The 15,661-nt window shown below is 36.2% G+C and overlaps 1 protein-coding gene and 1 non-coding gene across 3 annotated transcripts in view; both read left to right on the top strand.

Annotated features, from left to right (window-relative positions):
- CDH18 (cadherin 18) overlaps nucleotides 1-15,661 on the top strand; it is a 340,967-nt gene that overhangs the window by 80,294 nt on the left and 245,012 nt on the right. For both annotated transcript variants that reach the window (XM_029217299.1, XM_029217297.1), the window contains exon 2: nucleotides 1,388-1,682. In XM_029217299.1, coding sequence (XP_029073132.1) covers nucleotides 1,388-1,682 — 295 coding nt within the window. The remainder of the gene's footprint in view (nucleotides 1-1,387; nucleotides 1,683-15,661) is intronic.
- TRNAK-UUU lies at nucleotides 12,965-13,037 on the top strand. Its single transcript has one exon. It is a non-coding gene; the product is annotated as a tRNA-Lys (tRNA).

Below are 15,661 nucleotides of genomic sequence, written 5' to 3'. Positions count from 1 at the left end.
TTTTCACTTTACTGTGGCTAGAAACCAAAATGCTATGTGAACAAGGTTATATATTTTCAATGTTTGCAAGGGTCAGAAATGTGCAAAAAGTGAGTAGTTGAGGTTATGTGACCAAAAAGGTTTCATATGAAGGATAACTGTTCAGATCTCTTGGGAGAAACCATTCTTCAATATGTGTTTGCAATTTAAGAAAATACTGAGGTCGTTCTTAGCTAGAAATATAGCAGTAGTATTCATGGAAATATTTAAATGAACTTTGATGTTATAAGTTATAGTAAGATATTAAGTGTGAACCATATGCAATTTAAAAGCATTTGCTAATATATAAATGATAAAAAGAGGCTTATAATTATCTTACCATTATTTATCTTTCTTGTTGAAATCCTCTGCTGAAATATTACTCTATAATGTCTCTTCAAAGAATATTTGATCATTTTAATTTAATAAGTGAAATTTTTTAGTGTATCTCAATTAATTAAAAATTAGGGCCTACTTATTGATTAAATCTATTACTGTTATTTAAATTTTGAGTTAAAGTTTCATAAATTTTCAAGAAAGAAAATATTCTACCACAAGTTTTTTTTAAAATTCTAAATGTAAACAATTAATGTAGAAAATATTTATTTTTCCAAATTATAAAATTAATGCTTCTGTGACAAATAAGTGCCTCTTTTGTGGAATTTTTATTGCTTTTTTTTTTTTTTTTTTTTTTTTTTGTTTTACGGGCCTCTCACTGTCGTGGCCTCTCCCATTGTGGAGCAGAGGGTTCGGACGCTCAGGCTCAGCGGCCATGGCTCACGGGCCCAGCCACTCCATGGCATGTGGGATCTTCCCGGACCGGGGCACGAGCCCATGTCCCCTGCATCAGCAGGTGGACTCTCAACTACTGCACCACCAGGGAAGCCATTTTGTGGAATTTTTAATAAATAATTTGAATGTCAATTTGTCCTACAATATTTTTTTCTAATTTTAATGTTGGAATAGAATGACAAGCTATTAATTTAAAAAATAATTCCTACAAGTATGGAAGGCAACAGTGATTTACTAGTAGTTTCTTTTTCTAGTTCTATTCTATGTAGGTAGTAAAGTGTGGATTTAGTAGAATGACCTCAAGAGTTAATGTTTTTCTTTTAATAATTATTGCTTTTTAATTGTTCTTACATCAATAATAGGATCTTAAGCAGATCATAATAAAAATATCCACATTAATACCAAGTGAAGAAAAACTACAGACCAATAGATGATTGTAGCAACACATGGGACACTGTGGAGAGAAGAAAAGTTATAGTCAAAACTAAGTATTAAATTATAGATAGGTAGTTTTCAGAGAACACGATGTGAAGTTGGAGTATAATTTCGTGTTAAATTATTCCATCTTTATTTACAGCTGCACTCCAATTCTGACAAAGGTGATGGGTCTGTGAAGTACATCCTTACTGGAGAAGGTGCTGGGACTATATTTATCATTGATGATACCACGGGTGACATCCACTCAACAAAAAGTCTAGACAGAGAGCAGAAGACCCACTATGTGCTTCATGCTCAGGCTATTGACAGACGAACAAACAAGCCCCTTGAACCTGAATCTGAGTTTATCATCAAAGTGCAAGACATCAATGACAATGCTCCAAAGTTCACAGATGGACCATATATCGTAACTGTGCCTGAAATGTCAGATATGGGTAAGAGAAATCATTTTTATATTTTGGCATTTAATATATTTTTGGTGATCCAAAAATCATCTTTTGAAGACCAGTTTTTAAATTTTTTGGAGGTAGTGAAGAAATCTGAAGAAGTTCCAAAATATTTTCATAATTTCCTATGGCCTAAAGTGTTAAAGAATATTTGGCCTAGCTATTCTAATATTTATTAAAACAAATTTCTGAATCTGTAAGTTTAAGAAACAGCTTGATCTCAAGGAAAAACAACCATACATGAGAAAACACTTGCAATTCTTGCTTAACTGGCATAATTATTTGACCATACCAACACATTCAATGACAATTTGTATAGATACAGATAATATAATGTTGGAAATCTATGTCTTTTATACTTGCAGGTTATGATCAAATTATAATAGTATTAATAGTACAAGCAATAGCTACATTAATCAATAAGCTTTGCAGATATCCTAAGCATTTACATCTCTTATTTATTTTAAAATGTATGACCACCCTGTGAAGTATTTTGAATACCGCTTTAAAGCTGTGCAAAGTGGTGTACAGTATGTAAGTAACTTTCCCAAATTCTTTCCCAAATTGCTAGAAGAAATTGACTCTAGGCTCTCCTGAATGCAGAGCCTACACTGCGTTTGATAAGTCGTGATTGAGGTCTCCAGTCTTCTGATCATCAGGGGTTCTCCCACCACCCACAGATTTCCATGGTTTAGCTATTTTAGTTTATTTTTATATCAGATGATAAATTTCCTAAATATAATTAAAATAAAGTTCGGCTGTGATAATAATATTTTTATTACCTCTGTGAGGCTCTCAGTTTGGATTTAGAATGTATATTTTGAATAAAGGTTTTACATATTTAAGTTTCCTGTATATGTATGGGTTTTAAATTAGGTATTATGGTCACAAATCAAATCACTCTGTGTAATTGGAGATATATATATATATATTTTTTTTTTAATTTGAAAATTTTTCCAGTTTTATTGAGATATAATTGACATACAGCACTGTATGAGTTTAAGGTGAACAGCATGATGGCTTAACTTACATATATTGTGAAGTGATTACCACAATATGTTTTCTTAACACCCTTTATCTCGTATACATAAGGTTTTTTAATTCAAGATTGCAGTTTATTTTTTTTTCATTTTAGCTCTCCTGAGATTGACAGATAGCTTCTGAAGCCATTGGGGAAGCAAGTTAGAAAGAGAGACTAAGTTCTCCCTCTTAACCAGAATCTCAGGGGAGAAAGCCATTGCTAATCTGGCTCCCCAGGGACCAGAGTAGAATACAGGGTCCAGACTCAGAGAGCCTGTGGAAAGGCCCAGAAGACACTCATGCTCATTGGTCTCTTAGGAAAGTTGAACAGCTCAACACCATTATTCCTGGCAGGTGAGAGTTTGTGTGAAAACTCCAGAACAGACTTCCTCCTAGCACCTTGTCAAGGGACTGACAGCCCATCTGCCAGTCCTCTTCTCCTATAAAAGCGAAGAGCTCTATGACTCCGCCACTTGTGAGAATGTCACTGGTAAGGTACTGCCAGAGGCCAAGTAAGAACGCCAGGGAGTGCAAAGGAAATGACGGTCACCAGGGCAGGCAAAGCACCATAGAGAGAAAATCGGGCACAGCAGTCATTACCAAGAAAGAGTATTGAACTGTAGATAATCAGAGCACTAGTGTTTTAAGGACACTGCAGAGAGATTTCTGTAACTCAAAGCCATGTTTTCTATAAACAAGTTAACAACAAAAAAATCAATGTATGCATTGAGGCATGAAGGGTCACTGATAAGACCCAGATTATTTTTCTGGAACTTAAGAACATCCTAGACTGGAAGAAGGAGCTAAAAATCAGAGGGCAAAAATACAACTATATGGCATTTGTGAAAAATAGATGAGACTTAGAGTATATGTTAATTAGACCTAGGATGTGAATAACACATGTTCCCAGAGAGCAGGAAACAGCAGATGAAGGAGAGGAGCAGTAACACTTTTTCCTGGAGGTGAGGAATATACAGAATTCACAAGTTTAATAGACTTTCTGAGTTCCTGGAAAGGGTAATAGAATAAGAATCAAACCTAGGGTTTAGGAACTTTGCCAGGATTCACCTAAGGATACAGAGAAAATTTTTACAAACTTTCAGATATTTAAAAATTACCTATTAGGAAAAAATATTTTCACATCATATTTATCACTTGAAATATTGGAAAGTGGTTAACAATTGAATACCCTTGTCAGTCTACAGAGTAAAGACTGAAACCCCAAATCCTTCATTCAGGCAAAACATGATTCATCTGTTAGCATGAAAGAAATATGTGGAGGAGGATCCAGAAAGTATATCATCCTCCCACCTTATCTAGAAAAATATTTAGGAAAACAGTTGACATTGAAAATAGTTGAAATGAATCAGAACAGAGATTGAAAAGCCAAGGAAAATGACAAGGGGAGGAAAAAAGTTATTAGAAGTGTACCCTGAAATATATACGTGTGAAAGCTAAGTGGGTACATGTGAGCCTGTTAAAGAATGCTGGACATTTAGGAATCATGAAGTCTAAAGGAATCATTGCAGCAAAGGCTGGAGGACTTAGGAACAAGCCAAGACATTTCAGTCCTCATCTAGGACTTGGAGAGAAAGGTAGGAATGGGAGGGAAATACTAGTGAAGCTGACCCTTGAACTACACGGGTGTGAACTGCGTGGGTCCACTTATAGGAACCTCCTACACAAAGGCCAACTGTAATAGGTTATCCATGGATTTTTGACTGCACAGGGGGTTGATACCCCTAACTCCCAAGTTGTTCAAGGGTCAACTGTATTCTTAAGTAATTTTATGGAGACAAGTATGGTTGAAGGAAAAATATTTAATGCCTGAAAGTAGTGGAGAAAAGGGACAAAGCAGAGTAGGCTTTCAGTTTCTTTTGTACCACAGTTCCACGCATGATTTCTGGTGAAAGAGTATGGCAAGCTTTAGGCTGAATATTGGAAATCATATTGTGTGTGTGTGTGTGGAAAAACAAATACATAAAAATCTTTATAATAACATCTAATGCACATTGTAATATGAACATATGGAAGGTGATATAAAAGTTAGTGGAGTGAGAAACTCACTTTACACTGTGGCCTTAAGAATGAGTGGTATTTGCACTGCCTCTAATTTTAGAAATCAAACAAACAAACAAGAACAACAATAAAAAACTAGTAATGTGGTGCAGGACAGAACAGCAAACCATGGCAGTGGAGACAAATGCAGCCTGCTGTCTGTTTTTGTAAACAAAGTTTTACCAGAACAAAGCCATACCCATTCATTTACATATTGCTATGGTAGTTGGGCTTTGCAGTAGCAGAGTTGAGTTTGCAGCCAACACTATGGCTCACAAAGCCTAAAATGTTTACTATGTTGCCTTTTACAGTAAAAGTTTTCCAACCTTTATTGTAAGGGATTTTAGAGAATGACCCTCTAATACTCTTGAAAGACAGTCATCTGCTGATCCAGGGCAGTTAGTGTTCTGACAGCCCAGCTGACTATATACACATATACAAAAATATGGCATTTGTCACAAACAGTAAGATCATGCTTCTTCTTCCCTTTAGGTAAATGCTGTTATCCAATATTCAGCTTCCCCTTCCCTATTACTAAGAGAACTCAGTTTTGATCAGGGTGACACTGTGCAGAATTAAATATTCACCTCCTACCATACATTTTCATCTAAGAATGACCATGTGATGTAATTCTAGATGGTAGGATGTTAAGCAGAGGCAATTAGGTGGAACTTCCAGGAAAGATATAGGTTTCCTGCCAAAAAAATCACACCTGGCATGCATATTTCACCCATCACCATTTTCCTTTCAATTGTTGCCTAAAGCAGATGTGGTACAGAAATGTAGCAGCCACTTGCAACCATAAAGATGAAAGCCTGTTGCTTAGTGCAGAAAGATAAAAGGGCCCGGAAGAATGATCCATTACAGAACTGATGCTCCTGGTCTGGTCTGTGAATCCCAAGAGCCTTCTTGAGAAAGTAAATCTCATCTTTTTAATCTATCGAGTTGGATTTCAGATACATGCAGCTGCACTGAATTTGAATTGATAGCTGGACAAATTCTAGGTTTCAGCATGAACCCAGTAACCAAAGAGTTGAACCTAATACTGAATCCAAAGGAGTGGCGAGTAAGGTTTTAGCATCAGAAAAGAAACAGTGATGCCAGTTTCTATTAAGTGTCTTGATTTGGGAATGATACAGAAAATCATCCCTCCTTTCCATTTCTACTATGCAATTGTGACGCTAGATGATTTTGCTATGGCACCAATATTTCTTTCTGCATGTGGTGAAGCTAACAGTTGATTTCAGATATCTAAATCATGTTTCCTATCAACTGTAGAATCAATTGGATCCATAGAAATTCTGATGAGTGGATAAAATGACTACAATCAAATAAACATGGGGAAATTACGTTAGCAGGAGATTCTTAGGAAAAATAAACACATGTTAATTATACAAAAAAATCTCAAATTTCACTAGTAATTTAAGAAACCACAAAGGGGAAGGAGATAGCAATGTTCACCTACCAAGTATGCAAATGTGATAATTCACAAAATTGTTAATGTGCAGAACAGTTAGCAGAAAGGTTGATTTTCATAGTTTTTTGGAGGGTAATTTGGCAATGTCTATCAAAATTTTTGAAAGAACATATATTTATTGTAGAAAGCTATTTTACAGATATACTGACATGGATATGCAAAGATATAAAAGGAAGGATGCCCATTGTAGTATTGTTCACAATAGTGAAAAATAGGAAACACACTTAAAGTACACTAATAAAGAAGTTCTCAAATGAATGATTCTTCATGTACTGATACCCTAGGCAGCCTTAAAATGAATGAATTTCAACTGTGTATGCTGACATTCAAAGATCCAGAGTATTTTAGTGAGAAAAAAGTTTTCAGAAATCCATGTGGAATAGAACCTACTTTATTTTAAAAAATGAATATGAGTTACAGAATATGCATACTCATACATAAGAAATATCTGAAGGAGGCCCACACACACAGGTAAAAGTGATTACCTCTACAAAGAGTTTTGCATGTTTATTTGGTATGAGAGAAGTACATTCTTCTTTATTAAAATAATATATACATGTTATTTATAAAATGATAATGAAAAGTAAAATGAAGATTTGTGAAAATAGACATTAATAATATTTACATTTAAAACTATACCAGTTCCCAATACTAATAATAGCTAACAATAGTGTGATAGGTGACAACAAAATTTTCCCAACCAAAGGTGACTGATAAGATCATTGTTTTTACCATATACACATTAATTGAGTTTTGAATCATCCAGTCATTAAAAAAAAAACTGTATCCTTTAATCTCTCCAATTCTTTCTGGAAAGAAGGAGAGAGAGAGTGAAGGCATTTAGTGTCCTAATAAATGTGATAGTGGGTAGTAATAAAACGGTAAATAAAACAAGGCCCCTAAATTTGAGCAGGCTGCAGACATGTAAACAGAAAATTTCAATATGGTGTTTGATATGCAAAAAAATAGAGGGTCCATAGAGTTGGACTGGGAGCCCTGCTTGCAGACTAGAAAAGACATCCTCTGAATCTTATATAATGTATGGGGCTTTTTCAGTTAGACAAGGAGAAAAAAGTGCATTTTACATAGAGGACACATGATAAAAAACACTCCTCTCTCTTCCCTGTGGGGTTGTATAGTTCAGAGTGTGTATGCGCACCTGCTTGTGTGATTAAGGGGGCAGAAGCAGGATCATCATGCAAATGATGGATTCCCTGTAGAGCTTTGCAAAATGTGATATGAGAATACAGAGGGGGCAAGAGAAGACAGCACCAGGGACCTCTTATGTGTGCACGATTTTATCAGATGACTGTTTCTTGTATATCCATTGCTAAGAAATGGTCGTGGAGCCCTCCAAGTAGTTGCTGGGTGTTATATTGCCAGTGAGAAAAGCATAATTTGGTAGTATATTTCTGTCAGTGAGTAATAGCAAGCAGACAAAGTCTGTGGCATTCTGGATGTTTTCAAAAAGAAAGATGCAAAATAAACTGAAGTGGTTTTTGATGCATGTTTTAAAATAAGATTTTTCTTTATCTCTTAGATTTACATACGCCATGTAATTACAGCTATTATCTAGGGAATCATATCCCCCTAGAAGAGTTTTGCAACCTTTCCACTATTGACATTTGGGACTGGATAATTCTTTGCTATGGGGCTATCCTGTGCATTGTAGGATGTTCAGCAGCATCCCTGGTCTCTCTACTCATTAGATTTCAATAGCATCCCTCCCACCGCTGCCATATCGTGATGTCTTCAGACATTGCCCAAAGATATCTGGAGGCCAAAATTGCTCTCAGTTGAGAATCACTGCCCTAAGAAACATGCAAAATAAAAGAATGAAAAGATTTCAAAATAGAGGGCTTCCCTGGTGGCGCAGTGGTTGAGAGACCGCCTGCCGATACAGGGGACATGGGTTCGTGCCCCGGTCCGGGAGGATCCCGCATGCCGCGGAGCGGCTGGGCCCGTGAGCCATGGCCGCTGAGCCTGCGCGTCTGGAGCCTGTGCTCTGCAACGGGAGAGGCTACAGTAGTGAGAGACCCGCGTACCGCAAAAAAAAAAAAAAAAAAAAAAGATTTCAAAATAGAAACATGAATGAGAGAAAAGTTATTTGTTAAATTTCGACTCACTTCCGAAGAGAATCCCATAGTGTTGAAATGCTCATGCCATATATTTTGTGACCAAAACCAATTCTATCTGCCCAGGTAAGCAATTTTCATGTTTAAGTATTAGTTACCATATTTAAATGGATACCATTATGAAAACAGTGAGGAAAACCATTGAATAAAGTTAGGATATTTGTGCTCACAGAAAGAAGAGTAACAGTGTGGCTACATGAGAGTCATCATGGTGCTCGTTTAAATCTGCCTGTTTTTGTAGCACTGATTTAGAAAAGGACCATTTGAATTATGATGGGTGTCTAGTAAACTATTGGCTGTCACATTGCTTTTTAAAAAATTTATCTAAAAATGTGATTGCCTTCAACAAAGTGAACATATGTGGACAGAATGACATTATAATATTCTGGAGGGCAAATGTAACCTGATAGGACTGTAAAGAGACTGGTACATATTTTATCAATACACACTTAACATTTTTTTGTTTTCTTTTTTTCTCTGATATGTGGTTTATTATCATTCCAATCTTGATGACTTTACCACCTCCTACCGATTATTCTATAGAAGTACTTCTTTAATTTGATTTTCTGTAATTTTATTAAAAGTCTGTGTTTTTCAAAGAGGGCATTAACCATGAGATGAAATTATTCCCTTTTTGGAGTCAGTGTCCGGGTGCATGTGTGGCTTTTTGAAAATGAAGATAGAATGAATAAAATCTTATTTGTAAATAGCATTGCCATTCTCAGATGGAAAGGGAACAATTGTCTTAAGACCTTTAGTGGTATTATAATAATATATATTATTATCATTAAAAAAGCTAGCAAAGGTTTATTTTTAATTGTGTGTATTGGTAAATCTCTTTTTTAAAAAATAATAGTTTTGTCTCTTCTATTTGTGTGTAAGTATACCCACATTTCTTCAATTCTAGTATTGCTTTTGCCTGGAATCAGAAGTACAAATTTAAATTTGGTTGCATTTCAATCACCTTAAATTTTCGAAAAATTGCTTTATATATGGAAATTGTTTCAAAGAAAACCATGCCAGATCACAGTCTAATTTGCTTGAAAATAAATTTCACATCTTCTTTGTTTTTCATGGAAACATATTTATAAGGAAATATATAAATCTCTACCTATCCTCTTCTATATGTTAATAAAATATACCAATAATTAAACATTATTTAAAGTCATTTTTTAAATTGTAAGAGATTATAGGAATAATGGTTTTCAATTAATTGGAGAGAGAACAGAATATACTTTATGAAAATTATGAATATATAATTTATGAACTCTAATTTCAGTGGAGTACTAAAACTTAATTTGGCACATAAGGAGAAGATACAAAGTTTTACTCGATGACCCTTAAATTCTGCAAGGTTCTTTGTCTTTGGAGATGTATTAAAACATCCCCAATCTTTTTCATGTTTTCTTTGTTCCCTTCCAAGCTCTAAACCCCAGACCTGTTTCCATTTGCAGCTGTGTTCTTTGTTGCAAAGCAGCAAGAAGAGACACCAGCTGTGCTTATTTTATTGTGCTGCTTGTTGGGGAACTAATTTAATTCTTCCCAAACATCTTGGGAGCTTCACCTGGATATCTTCCAGGATTCTAGTAGCCATTTTATAATTATTACCCTGGGGCATAACTTCAGAATGAGATAATTTCAGTAAAGTGAAGCTGACACTGCAATTCTACATGGTAGATTAGAGTGCATATGAAGAATCATATAGAGCAAGTGGTGAATCATACATTAGACAAAATTTTCTAAGATTCATAAGTTTTTTCTTCTTAACTTCCTTCTCGTAACTTTTCTTCTGTATCAGTTAGTTTTTGTTTTGTAACAAACCAAGCCACAATTTACTGGCTCAAAATATCATTCATTATACATGGACCATCAGAAAGGGAAATTAAGAAAACAATCCTGTTTACAATAGCATCAAAAAGAATAAAATACTTACGAATAAATTTAACAGAGGAGGTGAAAGATCTGTACACTGAAAACTACAAGACACTGAGGAAAGAAATTGAAGGAGACCAAATAAATGGAAAGATAGTCTGTGTTCATGGATTGGAAGAATATTGTTAAGATGTCCATACTACCTAAGGTAATCTACAGATTTAATACAATCCCTATGAAAATCACAATGGTGTCTTCCACATAAATAGAACAAACAATCCTAAAATTTGTATGGATCCTCCAAAGACCCCAAGGAGCCACAGCAATCATGAGAAAGAATAAAGCTGGAGGCATCACACTTCCTGATTTCAAACTATATTATAAAGCTGTAGTGATCAAAACAGTACAGTACTGGCATAAAAACAGACATTGATCAATGGATCAGAATAAAGAGCCCAGAAGTACCCTTGTATATATGGTTAATGAATTGATGACAAAAGAACTAAGAATATATAGTAAGGAAAGTATAGTCTCTTCGATAAATGGGGTAGGGAAAACTGGATAGCTACATGCAAAAGAATTAATCTGGATCCCTTTCTTACACCATACACAAAAATCAACTCAAAATGGATCAAAGACTTGTTGAATGTAACACTTGCAACCGTAGAACTCCTAGAGGAAAACATAGCGGGTAAACTCCTTGACATCAATCTTGGCAATGACTTTTTAAATTTGACACCAAAAGCAGAAATAAACAAGTGGAACTTTAGAAAGTCTCTACACAGCAAAGGAAACCATCAACAAAAAGAAAAGACAACTCATGAAATGGGGGAAATACTTCACATTCATTCTTAGGGCAGCATTTCAAGAGAGTGAGAGCAGAAGCTTCAAGGGTTTTTGAAGAGAAGGCTCAGAAGTTCTACTACTCTACTTTTGCTGTATTCTATTACTGTACATCACTTGAAACAATGTTCTGTAAATATTTATTGAATGATAATACGTTAGCCCTTTCCACCTACACTTATGTTTGGAGGAAAGAGTTTGTAAAAATACAGCCTCTTAATTTTTTGAACATCATTGTTTGGATATCTGGTAAAAAAGTTTTATTGCTCTATGGAGTAATGATTCTTTTTATTTTCTTATAAATAATTACATTTGTTTTTTTCAAGAAGCACCACAAAACCAATTTATTTTCTCACTTTTATTCAATGATTGATACGATCTACCAGATTGCATTTTATGCTACTTCGGATTCCTTAGTTTCTGCATTTACTTTTTATGAAAGTATACTAGACTTGGAATTCCCCAATAAAACTGGTCAATTCATAATGGAAGATACTTCACTGGAATAGATAAATTATTTCACCATAAGTTGGGTCCAATTTACAAAAATTAAATCTCCACGTTATGTTTTTTTTTTGTTTTTGGCCACACCATGGGACTTGCAGGATCTTAGTTCCCTGACCAGTGATTGAACCCAGGCCCTCTGCAGTGAAAGTGCAGAGTCCTAACAACTGGACTGCCAGGGAATTCCCAAATCTTCATGTAATGTTTTAAAAAATATATTCAGAAATTATTTTCATGTATATGCTCCTCAGTGTAGGAAATGTGAATACAAAGCAAACCAATCAGTTTTGGCAATTCTAGATACAACTTATGTTCAAGTAAATGTAAAAAAAATATAATGGGTGAAATTTTCATAATGGCTAAAGGAACATTCTGGTGTATAAATTAGCCTTGGAACTTAATACTTCTCTTCATGGAGATAATGTCTTTTTAAAAAAAAAATACAACAAAAAATTTTTACTACAACTGACCTTAGGGCATCCTGGGCTTATTACAGTGGTCCCCAATCTTTTTGGCACCAGGACTGGTTTCGTGAAAGACAATTTTTCCAGGGACCGGGATGGGGGGTGGGGTTTGGGGGGGGGGGGGGATGGTTCACATGGTAATGTGAGACACGGTTCAGGCAGTAATGCAAGCAGAAGCAGTTGGCAGCGATGGAGAGCGGCAGATGAAGCTTCATTCTCTCGCCCACCGCTCACCTCCTGCTGTGTGGCCCGGTTCCTAACAGGCAGCAGATCAGTACCTGTCCATGGCCTGGGGGTTGAGGACCCCCAGCTTATATTTTATTGCTCACTACTTTATATTATACATTAATTTGAGCTTATCTGATATTTTACTGATTTGTAGGTCCTTCACATTTTTTAATTATTTTATTTCTGTGTCATATGCACCTAACAAAGTATCACAAATGTAATAGTCAATAAATAAATAGACTCTATATGGAATAAAGACAAAATATACTTTTTATAGAGGTTAAGAGCTATTATTCCATGTGATTTTTTTCTGTATACTTATCACATAAATGTATAGATATAAAATTTTCTTATTAAAATCATTCTTAATATTTACACAAATTTACTGACATTTTATATAAATTTATACTAATTATGGCCACTTTTGTTGTTTTTCTCCCTCTCCTTTCCGCTCCTCTGCTCTCCTCTTCTCTCCTCTCCTCTTCTTTCCTTTCTTCTTTCTTTCCTTTCTGGAGAAATAGACCAAACCAAAAATCTCATATTAGACACTTGCCATTACTTAATTATCACTGATAATATTAATTAGTCTATGCTATTACCCCTATATTTTAATAAAGGCTCATAAATTGAAATTGCTGTGAAATATTATAAAATGAAAAATATGGGAATTCCCTGGTGGTCCAGTGGTTAGGACTCTGCACTTTTACTGCCGAGGGCCCGGGTTCAGTCCCCGGTCGGGGAACTAAGATCCCGCTAGCTATGCCAAAACAAAATGAAACAAAAAAAGCCTTGAGGCAGTATTTCTGTCACTAAGCCTCTCTAAATCTAGAATCACTGTCCTAAAATGAAGCAGCTATACATTCCCATCATTATATTAAAAAAAAAATTTTTTTTTAAGTGTGAAACATTGTATTAGAGCACACGCTCCTGAAATTTCATTCTAAAAACTCATGTGCAATAAATTCAACCTCACTTTTTTGGGTAGTTTTTGCCATTTTCTAGGAGTCAGGTATAGAGTAAAGGCATAGCAATCAGGTGTGGGGTGAATGTTCTGTGTTCACGTATACAGAGGAGGCTCAGCATGAGGTATAGGGAAAAGGCCCAGCAAAGAGGACTAGAGTGAATACACAGTGCCCAGCAAACAGGTACAGAGTGAACATACAGAGATCAAAACTAGAGGAAGTCATCATGGCCATGTGTAGAATGAAGGCACAGTGCTTAAGTATAAAATAAAAACACTGCAGTCAGGTATAGCAAGAAGGTATAGTGATGAGGTGTGACAGAAGGCAAAGTGACCAGGTAGAGAGACATGGCACAGTGAGAAAGAGAAATGTCTGTGCCATCATAGATTCCAGCTGCCATCTACCAGATATCTTTATTCCCTCTGTTTTTCAGGGCTTAGTCCTTGAGGGTCATAATTGCCTGCCGTCTGTCTTAATTGAGAGTCCTCTTGAGGTCCGTTAAGTTTCTCTCAGCTAAATTTCATTTCCCACCTCAGTAAATGGAAAATATTTTCTTGCTCCCATACACTGGTAAGGAGAAAACTCTGTGAAGGTCAGTCTAGATCTTTTATGCTTTCACATGTTAAGTGGCCCCCTTATTATTAAACATTTTATGGTCTTTATGATGCTGAGGTATGTTCTCTTTATATCTACTTTGTTCAGATTTTTTTAAGATAAGGGAGTGTTGAATTTTGTTAAACACTTTTCCGCATCTATTTATGTGACTTTTATTCTTCAGATTGTTAATATGTTGTATCACATTGACTGATTTGTAAATATTAAACCATCCTTGCGCTCTTGGGATAAATCCCACTTGATCATGGTGTATGACCCTTTTAATGTATTGTTGAATTTGGTTTGCTAACATTTTGTTGAGGATTTTTACACCCATGCTCATCAGTGATATTCTCCTATATTTGTGTGGGGGGGGCAGTGCTTTGTGTGTGATTTTCCTCTCTGGTTTTAGTATCAGGGTGATGTTGACCTAGTGGAATGAGGAGATCAGAAGCATATTTTCCTCTTCAATTTTTTGGAATAGATTGAGAACTATATACATTAATTCTTCTTTAAATGTTTGGTAGAATTCACCTGTGAAGCTGTCTGGTCCTGGATTTTTGTTTGTTAGGTGTTTTTTGATTACTGATTCAATTTTGTTACTAGTGATCGGTGTGTTCATATTTTGTACTTTTTCTTGATTCAGTCTTGGAAGATTGTATATTTCTAGGAATTCATCTGTTTCTTCCAGGTTGTCCAATTTGTTGGCTTATAATTGTTTGTAATAATCTCTTATGATGCTTTATATTTCTGTGGTGTTGGTGGTGACTTCCCTTCCATTTCTGATTTTATTTATTTGAGCATGTTCTTTTCTTATCTTCATGGGTCTGGCTAAAGATTTATCAATTTTCTTTATCTTTTCAAAGAACCAGCTCTTAGTTTCCTTGAATTTTCTATTGTTTTTCTAGTCTAGATTTCATTTGATTCTGCTCTGGGCTTTGTTTTTCTTCTTTTTCTAGTTCCCTTAGGTGTAAGGTTAGATTGTTTATTTGAGATTTTTCTTGTTTCCTGAGATAGGTCTTTATCACTACAAACTTCCCTCTCTGAACTGTTTTTGCTGTGTCCCATAGATTTTAGAACACTGTTTTTCCACCTTAATTGGCCTGGCTGTTTGTGAGGCCCAGCCATGACTTCTGGAGGCACGTTAGTGGGCAGGGCTGGTCCCCAGCTTGGCTGGCTTAGAAGTGTGATTGCAACTGCTGCGAGAGTGGTGATGCACTGGGCTGGCCCCAACACGTCTGGCTGTGAGGCACCGCCACAACTGCTGGTGTGCTAGGCTGGACCCCAGAGAGGGAGCTGATTTAGAAAGACTCTGATGGCAGCTGGGGACACGCACTGGATGGGGTAGGGTGGGAACTGCTTTGGAGGGGTGCTGGCGCCAGTCCTCAGGGGAACACCAGGGTAGGGCACATGGTGTTAACTAGGTTAATGCAGAGTGACAGAAATGGTGCCCACCAGTGCTGGGCCAGCTAGGTGAAAGGAGAGTAAAAAAGAAAAAAAAATGGCGCCCACCAGCACTTCTGTCCCTGGAGAAAGTTTCATCTGCTCCCTGCTCCTTCGGTCCGTGTCCGAAAATTAGTCAATGAATCTCCTTCTCACATGACCCAGGCACATTTTAAGCTGCTGCCTCTGCACTAGAACTTGGGGTAAGTTTGTATGTAAGGCCTTTGTTAGTGATTTATCAGTTTCCTCTGGCTCTCCTAGACGTAAGCCCCACTGATTTTCAAATCCAAACATTATGGGAGCTCGTCTTCTCCATGCAGGTTTCCTAGGCTGGGGAGGGCAGTGTGGGGCTCAGGCCTCAGGGAGG

The sequence above is a fragment of the Monodon monoceros genome, unplaced genomic scaffold, assembly GCF_005190385.1.
Source record: "Monodon monoceros isolate NGI ecotype Baffin Bay Population unplaced genomic scaffold, NGI_Narwhal_1 Super_Scaffold_12, whole genome shotgun sequence".
In the NCBI taxonomy this organism is placed as follows: Eukaryota; Metazoa; Chordata; class Mammalia; order Artiodactyla; family Monodontidae; genus Monodon; species Monodon monoceros.
Note: the sequence above shows the minus strand (reverse complement) of the source record. Positions and strands in the feature narration are given on the sequence as shown.